The sequence below is a fragment of the Linderina pennispora genome (genome assembly GCF_002104995.1).
Source record: "Linderina pennispora strain ATCC 12442 chromosome Unknown DL89scaffold_120, whole genome shotgun sequence".
NCBI lineage: Eukaryota > Fungi > Kickxellomycota > Kickxellomycetes > Kickxellales > Kickxellaceae > Linderina > Linderina pennispora.
This window is the reverse complement of record NW_024468368.1, coordinates 1-10714: the sequence shown is the minus strand read 5'-3', so window position 1 is coordinate 10714 and position 10714 is coordinate 1. Positions and strand designations below refer to the sequence as shown.

The 10714-nt window shown below is 50.7% G+C and overlaps 3 protein-coding genes and 1 non-coding gene across 4 annotated transcripts; 2 read left to right on the top strand and 2 right to left on the bottom strand.

The window, feature by feature from the left end:
* Positions 1–2990: 2990 nt before the first annotated feature.
* Positions 2991–3073, bottom strand: DL89DRAFT_t224. The gene has a single exon. It is a non-coding gene; the product is annotated as a tRNA-Leu (tRNA).
* A 13-nt stretch (positions 3074–3086) lies between these two features.
* Positions 3087–3338, top strand: DL89DRAFT_272669 (uncharacterized protein). The gene has a single exon (XM_040889003.1). The coding sequence runs from the start codon at positions 3091–3093 to the stop codon at positions 3259–3261; it is 171 nt and encodes a 56-aa protein (XP_040739180.1). The 5' UTR covers positions 3087–3090; the 3' UTR covers positions 3262–3338.
* Positions 3339–3712: 374 nt separating this feature from the next.
* DL89DRAFT_272667 (uncharacterized protein) lies at positions 3713–3980 on the bottom strand. The gene has a single exon (XM_040889002.1). The coding sequence runs from the start codon at positions 3974–3976 to the stop codon at positions 3806–3808; it is 171 nt and encodes a 56-aa protein (XP_040739179.1). The 5' UTR covers positions 3977–3980; the 3' UTR covers positions 3713–3805.
* A 4239-nt stretch (positions 3981–8219) lies between these two features.
* DL89DRAFT_279884 (histone-fold-containing protein) lies at positions 8220–9887 on the top strand (the record flags this gene model as incomplete). Its single annotated transcript, XM_040889582.1, has 3 exons — positions 8220–8426; positions 9523–9693; positions 9716–9887. Exons 1-3 carry the CDS (start codon positions 8365–8367, stop codon positions 9885–9887), a joined length of 405 nt encoding a protein of 134 aa, XP_040739178.1. The 5' UTR covers positions 8220–8364.
* Between the last annotated feature and the right edge of the window lie 827 nt (positions 9888–10714).

The window sequence follows — 10714 nt, the reverse complement described above, 5'->3', positions numbered from 1 at the left end:
CTTCTCTATTTCATAAAATTTTATAGTCCAAAAATGTCCAACTGTCCGCTAGAGTGATTTTATTGACTGGAAGGACCTATACTCCTCCAAGTCTCACAGCGAGTATGCGTGACTTGCTCTGCGGTCTCCTAAAGTGACAATACTCTCTTTTCGCCTATGGATTCAGACCTGAAGATGACCAATATGTATCTTAAAAGCACTAGTAAAATCGAACTTGGAACCATATATCAAAGCGCCGTTCGTCGTAGCTCCTTCGCATTTCGTAGATGCAGTAATGTAATAAACAATCCAGTCAATTCCCGCATCCTCAGCACTCGGACTTGGAGCCATTGAATCACTGGCCAACACACATCCTACATAGAAATGCGGTCCCTCCTGCGCCATCCACCTTTTCTAATACCTCACCCTCTTCCACATATTCCGACTTCCGTACAACCCCCTTCTTTACATTCCACTATTTAATATTCGTGGCCGTCAGCCGTGGCATACCTCGGCGTGGGGTTCGGTTCAGTCATGTGCATCGACAGCCATTCGATGGATAAATCTGACTACGCAAGAATCACCTTCCCTGGACAGTGGGATGAGAACACACTTTTGGTCTGCAACCTTCTGCGACAGACCATCGCTATACCATACCTATAGGCAGGTTGCGTCGAGCTCTCTTCCTAGGAACATGCCTCCTGTTGTGTCAAACAGGCGAGGCACTTGCAAGATTTCTCTACCGACCCCGCCCCTGATGGCTCTGCTGCCACCCAGACTGCAGGCAAGCAACCAGGCCTCCAAAACGAGCCCCTAACAGGATGGTTCTTTTTAAATTTTCTGGACAGTTTCTATATCTGCCTTGGACCGTGAAGCCCCATGGTAGATTCCTTGCCACACTACCGGCTGCCTAAACCTTAGTGGTTAGCTGAGCTCGCATCGCAAGCTCCATAAGCGTAGTAATCAGCTCATCAATCAACCATTTCAACGTGGCGCCACATGCCTTAGCAGTGGCCACACTGGCATGTTGGACAAGGGTTCAGGGAACCCCATCGAGTGTTCCACCACTGTGCTTCCCACACCTTTCCTTCACTACCTTTTTTTTCCGCCCACTACTAATTCCCTCCAGAATGACCAGCTTGGAAGAGACCTTAGCCACGACCGTCGCCCAGGCGACAGAGGCCGCCACCGAGGCTGCCAATTTCGACCGTCCCTCATTAGCACGCTTCCTGGCGCCCATCAAACCATCGCTGGAGAACCCGACGCATCTAATCCTGATTCTTCTGGCTTTTTTCTTTGTGACGCGCAGCATCATCGCCTTCCTGTCGCCGGCGCGCCAGCCACGCTTCACCATGAACGATGTCGTGCCGAAACCCATCCCGGCCAAGCGCGACTTTACGCCGCGCGAACTCTCCGAGTTTGATGGCCGCGACGAGAATACCCCCCTATATATGGCCGTCAATGGTACCGTGTATGATGTGTCGAATGGCCGCTCATTCTACGGGCCAGGTGGTCCCTATGCGAACTTTGCTGGCCGGGATGCGTCGCGTGGACTGGCGCTTGGCAGCTTCGACAAGTCGACGCTGACTGACCTGGATGCCCCGCTGGACGACCTCAAGGGCCTGGATAAGACCGAGGTTGAGTCGCTCAATGAATGGGCCACGTTCTTTGCTGGAAAGTACTTGCCCGTTGGCAAGCTGGTGCCGAATCCCACTGCCGAGGAGAAAAAAGACAACTAAATCCATTGTTTGCTTCAATATATTGAATATCTAGCGCAAATGCTGGTATGTCACCATGCTGATAGCCCACAACCATGTTAGGCGCAAGGCAATCAGTGCTTTGACTTTGTGAATGGCAGTGACACATGCCCAGATCTTTGGCATCTACAAAGGTTTTTGCCCCCTAGTGCATCGCCTTCATCAAAGCGGTGATGCAATGCTACCCTGGTGTTAAAAGCCAGTATGCCAGATATTCAGCTTGTTCTCTTTTCTTCAGTTTCATCTCACAAGTATTTCCCCGATTTTATTAGTTCGAATTTATGGCGTTTTGAAAATATAGACATCATCTTCGGCTAGCTCATCAAGGCTGCCGCTAAACACTGGTATAGTTTCCGCCGTTTTCGTAAGCTTGTTACCCAGGGCAGCAATACCATGAAGGTTTACCGCACACAACGTCGCTAAGGGGTTTGACTATCCCTGTCCCACTCTAAGGGGCTCGTCAGTCACAACCCGACTGGTCGCGTCATCGGCACCGCCTACCTTGTCTCGGGTGTTCATATTTTAAAATAAAATGAATTAAAAGACTAAGTTTTGAAATGGGATTATTGCATATAGAAGCAAAAGTAATCTACAAAGGCATGAGGATGGCATATATATATTGGCAATGGCACAATATAGGCAGGCCTATTCGTCTCGACTCTTGAACCACAACCTCGCAGCAGTTCTAAACTTCAGACTCATTTTCCAGTCACTCTGTGATTCAGGCAGTATTCCTGAATGGTTCCGTCGTTCTACGGCCATTGCTGCCAATGCTTCTGGCACCACCCCTGCAACAAAGAGGCCGCGCAAGAGGCATGCTGCAGCAGCAAACCAGCACTGAAGCGCCTGCGCTGAGAAGACCATCAAGATGGGAGATGTCCATGATCGCTATTGCACCAACAACCATCCGACATGTCAATCCATGCTAACTAGCAGCTGAGCTCGCATCGCGAGCAGAGCAATTCTAGTAGATAAGGAGAAGATATTGATAAATGTTTGTATCAGCTATGGAATGCAAAATGAAGCACACTCACTTGGAATAAACGGCTATCGTGCCATCTTTGTTTTATAATGACAACCAGAAAAGGAATAAATGAAGCAAGAGCACTGGTTAAAATATTGGTATCAAACACCTTCATCCCTGGCATATCGGTGATATACATTATAGGGTGGCCAGTAAAATTGCCAACAGCTACAATCCAAGCAATTCAGTTCATCCAGTTCGGTGACCATTGCAACAAAAAGTATGAAAAATGAGAAGAGTGGGATTCGAACCCACGCCAGTGATACTGACTGCGACCTGAACGCAGCGCCTTAGACCGCTCGGCCATCTTCCCAATCGGCTTGCTATGTTATGCTCGAATCCGACGAGCATGAACATGATGACTCGGCTCCAACTCCCACGATATCCCCTGACCCGGCTCCCACGGATCCAAGCCCGCACGTGGTACAACAATGCAGTACCTTTATGCCGCAAAGACCAGTGACCGGTATTCCCGTCGTTCATGCAATGCAACGTCACTAGCAAGACACTAGTGCATCGAAGCATATATATGCTTCAATTCGATAAGAACCTAAGACAATTCATCATCCAGTGTCTACTAGAGTTTGTTGGAAGGTCACGAGTTTCAGCAAGTGATTTGGGCTGAGTCAGCCAGACAATTGTTGTATTGAATAAGGAGTGGGCTGTAAGCAGCCAGAGAAAAAAAGAACTATGAATAAGAAGAGAAAGTAGTTATAAGAAAGAAATCGAGAGTGGAGAAGAGGGAGATCCCAAAGGAGGATCGGAGCCATGGTTGTGATGACATATGGATCCGATGAGGAAAGAAAAATTGGAGAAACTCAGAGAATCATAAATTCTACTAGAGTTCCCTACTCGTATATTCTGTTTCAACCCGTTTTTAACCCTGTTTCAAGTTCGAATAAATAGTATTCAAACTCAAAAACAGGAGGGAAACAGGTTGAAACAGAATATACGAGTAGGGAACTCTAGTAGACACTGGATGATGAATTGTCTTGGAGTCTTGTCGAGTCGAAGCATATATATGCTTCGGTGCACTAGTGTCTTGCTAGTGATGTTGCGTTGCATGAACGACGGGAATACCGGTCACTGGTCCTTGCGGCATAAAGGTGCTGCATTGTTGTACCACGTGCGGGCTTGGATCCGTGGGAGCCGGGTCAGGGGATATCGTGGGAGTTGGAGCCGAGTCATCATGTTCATGCTCATTGGATTCGAGCATAACAGCTGATTTCTGACTACAATCAGCCATTGATAATATTAATGAACAATCGGTCGACTCTTAATTGAAACTCCCTTTCAAAAAGCTACATATTGGTGAGACATCGAGTATAACATGTGGCAGAGTCTGCTTGATTGCTGACCATAAATTCAGGCAATGCTAAACTATTGATCACCAGTGCAATATACTACAAGCGAACCGTTTTGCTGAAGAGACTACTGATACCTGACATGAAATATCAATTCCGTGTCAATTTGCTTTATTTCTGCACATTGTTGTCTACAATGATTTGAACTTGTTCCTTAGACCCAGTCGCAGATAGCGCTGCCACCCGAGCTCTTGCACTTGGTTCCAGCAGGGCACGGAATTGGTGGGTTCCCAGTTGCCGTACACACAGACCTTGTAGCCCGAGTTTCCAGAATCGCATGCCATGGCACCGTGGGTGCACGATCCAGATCCCGAAGAACCAGTAGGAGCAGGGCAGCGGCAGGCGCAGAGCTCTTCGGGGGCATGCGGAATGGGTTCGTCCTTAGGCGGCTTAAGGTCACCCTTAGGGCGGCTTGTCATTTCTTGTATCGCTAGGGAGCAGAGCTTCGAGCCACCTGGAGAGATGGTGACCTTCGGGGCGTTATTGTAAAGTTCAATTCCTGTGTCATAGTTTCCGTTGAACTCGGCCATAGCTGGGTATCCAGGATAGTTAACTACAGTCATCTTCTTTCCAGTGTATCGACTTGGAGTTTCCGCCCTTGATTGCAATATCGGCACAAGTTCATATAGAATTCGCGGTTTCCTGATCGCATTGGCCCAGGTCCAGGCAAACACAGCCTTATCAGAGCTCGGAAGATCCTCAGGCAGCTTGAAGGTGTAGCTCATGACAGGATGCAGTGTTTGTCAGCTGATGCAGGCTTGGACCCGACAAACATGTAGCGCTAGAACCTCATGGATTGACAGCGAAACTGTCTTACCATTGTCGTAAGGAAATCGAGAACTGGCCGTGGCCGCCTGAGTGGGCAGCAATGTTGTCATGGAACTTTGACATGTCACTGATCTCACCAGCTGTCCAGGTGGCTGAGGGCGTTGCAAATGGAGTCGTGTACTTGCAAAATGGGTTCTTCTGACCCAGCGTCATCGAGCTGAATAGGTGCGTTGATGCCACTAGTCGAGAGACTGGCCAGCAGGAACAGCAGGGCAGTTCTCGCCAAAAGGTGAGTAGCGAGGGCACTGGATACTTGAGCGAGGCATGGGCAGCAACGCTAGAGGCCAGGCCAGGAGAGAAGTGATCGGAGATGATGGTAGTTTTCATGATTGGATGAGTTGGATTGATGAGTTTTGCTTGATGATTTTTGCACGACCAGGATGTGATGATGAGGATGAATGCAAGATTGTGGATTGTTAGTTGGTTGGTTTGGAAAATGCTAAGATTGAGGAGATCCATGGGGGTTTTATATGAAAAGCCTGGAAAGCGGCAATCCGCTTGAACCAGTTTCCCACGGTTGAGCATCTGCAAAGGAACCATTTAGGCTGACAGGACCTAAAAACTAACCGACCATCCGCGTGCATCACCTCATACAGGCCTGCGGAATGAATGGGCATGTAAATGCAGCAATAACCCTCATCTCAGGCTAGGGTATTTTTAGAACATTGGGAGACCAGGGATGCAAAGGATGTAAATCTTCTTTTCTGGATCGAATTGCAGGATACCACTAATGTAAGAAAGAAGGTTGAGGACAACATGGGGCTATTTTTGGATGCACGCAATTTAACATACAGGAGGTCCCTATTGAGGCTACCCGAAAATAGGATATATGACGTACAATATATTTTTGCTAATACTAGAACCACTTTGCTCGCAATGTGAGCTCGGCTGCTAGTCAGCATGGCTTGACCCGTCGATGAAGCATCACGGCAAACCGATCATTTGAAGGTGTGGGATAATTTTTGGTGAAATGGTGATCTTGGACATCTCTTGTCTTGATAGCCTGCTCAGCATGGTCGTTTTTGCATTGGTTCACCATTGTGAGGCTCAAAAGAGCCTGGATCCTCTCAGCCAACTGAAACTATTTTAGCAGACTATCAAGGACTATTTGGACTACAAAACCTTATTTAATAAAAGAGATATGCTCGACGATACAAATAAAGGATGGTGTCGATAGCTGTACACAAAAGATAGCATAGCAGTAACATGTGCAGCTAAATACGGGAATGAATTGCGAGATCTGAGCCATCTACGAGCTGGTCATACTGTCAAATGATTTAAAATCTAGAGTATGAATAATCAGTATTTACATGCCTAATCTGAAGAAGCCCTGTCATCTTCCTGCTGATTCAAAAAATAGTCACTGAGCCGAATCCGCTTTCCTTTCTTGACTATCATGGGAACTCCGGTACCCCATTTGTATTTGATCTCATGCGTATTATCATCTGCATCGTCATGCAAATGGTCTTGTGCGTTAGCCCACCATTCCTGAGGCTTGCGTACCCTTCTGCCCGAACGAGTGACCGAGGAATCCGCCGATCGTGGTCCAGACGGTGATTTGGTAGAGCGCTTTTTCTGAGGAGTAACCATTTCTTCAGCTAGCCCCTGATTTTTGGTCCTAGGCGTAGCTGGCTTGCTTGTGGATTGTGTGCGTCTGGATCTCCTCTGAGCAGAGCTCCGCACTGGCGTCTTTGTTTTGGATCTAGTGGTTGGTGAGCGAATATGCGGTTCTTCACGCGCGGAGCCGCCCCCAATCTCAGTGAGCCGAGCCGCCTTGGTCTGTGAAAGGTGCAAGGCTGCGGTTGCTTGCTGCCTTCTAGGGGGTGTCTTGACAAAATCGTCGCTGGAATGTCCATGGTTGTCTTCTGCATCGCTGTCACTGTTTGCTGCAGGGGCTTGCTGCGGATTTATAGATATCCAGAAGTTATTCTCGTCGTCAGAGGCGTCCTTTGCGCCACGTTCAGCATCTGGTTCAGCATCTGGATCTGAATTGGCGCCCAGTTTCAGTGGATCGGGTGGGACCAGAGTCGACGCCCTTTGAACACCAGGCTCAGGGCTGGCCACCATTGTACTACCACTGCCAACACCACCGCCATCACGGTCATCATCACTGCCCTCTGTGTCCGCCTCCTCCCCGTCGTTGGTCCTCATCAGTGACTGCTCTTCCACATCGGCATTCTGGTGATGCATGTTGCTGACAACACTGCTGGCCCGAGACGAACAGTTGGTGTCTAGTAACGCTGCAGCCCTCCTTATCGGTGCTGTGGGCTTTTCCGTATTCAATCTTCTGAACTCTGACGAAAGCGAACCAGAGGATGGCGACAGCGGCTGGTCAGCCATAAAGAACTGTCGCGCGGCCCCATTACTGGGAGATCGAGCGTCAATTGGCGCATCATAGCCGTAGTATCCTTGTTCTGACGCTAGCAGCACCCGAATGTAATCACTAACCACAATTCTCCAGTTTACTGGAAACCCATCGGCAAATTCCTGGATGATCTCGTCCGGGAGACCGCGCCTTCTCGCGCCTTCGACACTAATCGGCCCAGCTAGACTATACTCTCTCCCTTTTGACGACAGAACGCGCTGGGCGCTGAAAACTTTTCTGATATCTGATGAATACCGGATCATGGTCTCGCCAGTTTCCTTTGTTGTCAGACCGCCGACCAAAACCGTGTGCTTGTATACATCAATGAACACGAACCACTCACGCAGTTCTATTACTGTGGACGCACCAGGAAGTGCTATTCTCGGGCTCATCGGGAGTATTGGCCGCAGACTCCTTGGCATTTGCATGTGTGGGACTGGGGTCTGCGCATTGTATAATCTGAGTGGCCGTAGAGAGGTTGGGTACTCCATAGGCTGAAAGCGGCGGGGGTACGGACTGAACACCGGCGGTCGTGGGCTCATACCACCAAGGCTCGGGGCATACATCGGTATACCCCCAGTTCTTGCTGTTGGCTGTCGAAAGCTGGGTGTTGTATTTGGCTGCGCAAGGTGCTGCGGGTATGGTGTCCTGAACACGCCCTGGTCTCTCATTCTGTTGAACAAGTTTGTCTGGTTATTCGGCGTGTCGCTCATTTTCAAGGAAAAATGGCAGCGATGCAAAATGCAAAATATAAATTAACAGCACAAGAGTAGAAAAACTGGAAAAGAGTGGAGATCAAAAGGAATTGTCAAGCCGAGGTCTGGCTCTGATGTCACCTAAAAACACAGGAAAGTGATCACTTGCATTCTGCTGAGGGGGTTTCTCAAAGGATGTATATTGTACATAATTCAGGCATGCCTTTAAAAAATTAAACATCGCGCTATCTGTGGACGAGTAGTTGTCAGGCCAATTTTTTTGTTGGTAGCTTAGAGCTCCTGCGAAGCAGCGCCGGCCTTCTTGCTCTTCTGGGGGAGCAGAGTATTGTGGATGTTGGGCAGGACACCACCCTGGGCGATGGTCACGTTGCCGAGCAGCTTGTTCAGCTCCTCGTCGTTACGGATCGCCAGCTGCAGGTGGCGGGGATGATGCGGGTCTTCTTGTTGTCGCGGGCGGCGTTACCGGCCAGCTCGAGGATCTCGGGCAGTCAGGTACTCGAGCACGGCAGCCAGGTACACGGGGGCACCAGCCGCAATGCGCTGGGCGTAGTTGCCCTTGCGCAGGTGGCGGTGGATACGGCCGACGGGGAACTGAATTCCAGCCTTGGACGAGCGCGACTTGGGTCCAGCAGACGACGAGATACCGGCCTTGCCTCCAGACTTGCCTCCAGCCATTTTTGATTTGGGTCTTTGTTTTGGGTGCGTGGGTGCGTGTGCGTTTAAAAGCGACGGGTTGGGTCTTTGCTGTGGTGGAGCAAGAGCGAGAGAGAGAAAGTTATGTGTAGAGCGAGACTAGCCTGGCAGTCGGTGGGCTGTGTGGCATGCGGGCCTTTTATAACCACTGGCGCCGCCTGCCCAGGAAATTCGATTCTGCCAAAATCGGGCCCGTGGACTGTGCCTCGATTCCAGCCAATCATGCACGCGGCCCATTTTCTGCGCTCTTTTTTTCTTTTTTGTCAGGGCGCTGGCGATCGGAGAAGCCAAGTTCGGCACGCCAGCACACTAGCAGCAAAAGGCAGCAGAAGGCAGCAGAAGGCAGAAGGCAGCAAAAAGCAGCAGAAAAGCAGCATGGCTGCGCTGGGTCCTCTGGCTGCAGCTGTGCGTGCTGCCGGAGCAGTGCCCTGCTGCAAATTGCCCCGCTGCGCATTGCCACACGCGTCCACACGCGCACTGCTCCGGCAGAAGCCCTCGCTGCACCCGTCCCGACAGCGCCGGGCATGGCGCCGGGCATGGCGCCTCGATCTGGGCGCAACAAAATCACGGGTCAGAGGGCTGGGATCAGCCGGGCCAATCATCAGGCCCCAATCGAGACGCGCCTCGTGGTGGATTTGTCTCGCATGGGGCATGGGCTCGGCGAAATTCTTATAAAAAGCACGGCCAGCACCGCGCCTCGCTCCGGGCAGTGCTTTTCTTTTTCTAACTCCACGTTACTTTAACACACTCGCTACACCCACCACCACACGAACAAAAAGACAAAATGGCTCCCAAGGTTTCCGGACAAGCCCGCTACCGGCGGTAAGGCCCCCGTCAAGTCTGTTGGCGAGAAGAAGTCGCGCAAGGTTGTCCGCAAGGAGACCTACTCGACCTACATCTACAAGGTGCTCAAGCAGGTGCACCCCGACACCGGTATCTCGAACAAGGCCATGTCGATCATGAACTCGTTTGTCAACGACATCTTCGAGCGCATTGGCCTCGGAGGCCTCGAAGCTGGCTGCCTACAACAAGAAGTCGACCATCACCTCGCGCGAAATCCAGACTGCCGTCCGTCTGCTGCTGCCCGGAGAGCTGTTCGCGCCACGCCCGTGTCCGAGGGCACCAAAGGCCACCACCAAGTTCGTCGCCGCCTCCAAGTAAATACTACCGAAGCGCATTTTGTCACCTTGTATGTAATAATAAAATTGCTTTGAAAAAACAACTTCCCAGAGGCGGTGACATTGGCATTTGAGACCGCGAAGGCGTGTATGCGCAATCCGATGGTGATTCCTGGGCCAAGGCAGCTTGATTATCCGTGGCTCGGTCCGTTTTTCATTGCTTACCGAATCACCGCCGGTGACTTTTTTTTGCTGATGGGTTGGGCCTTTATCAGCACTGTTCTTCCGCTGGCTCTCAATTCGAACTCTTATTTTTCCCTTTCTTTCCTTTCCTATTCTACACCTGTGTTCTAAATGTACGCGCTTTCAGGAAAAGTCAAAGGGAGCAGGACGCTGACGCAGCTGCACTTGGCCCGATCTACTACGGTGCGGCTTTACTCGGCGCCAACAGAATATGAGCGTGCCCAGCGGCTACGGGCGATGCTGAAGGCGCGGAGCACAGCCAGCAAATGGAACAAGGCGCCAGTGCCTCATGCTGACTCGCAGGTCCGATCCAACCGGCCGATCATTGGCGGCAACGCACGGAATCACCTCAAATCGGCGCATTCGGGTCCGATCTCTGGGCTGAAATCGTTCTTCGAGCAAGAATCAGCCAAGGCTACGGGCAAGGCAGCTGAGCCAGCAGAAGGCAGCGCCGACAGAGCCGGCAAAAGAGCTGGCCAAACCAGAGCACAAGGAGAAGCCCACGGCGACAGCTAGCTTCTTCTTCATGGGTAAGGGGTCAGGGGCGAAGACCGACGTGCTACCGTCGGCAGCGTGGAAAGAGAAGCTCCGGAAGCAGCAAGCGGAAGAAGCTCTGAAGGCAGCACG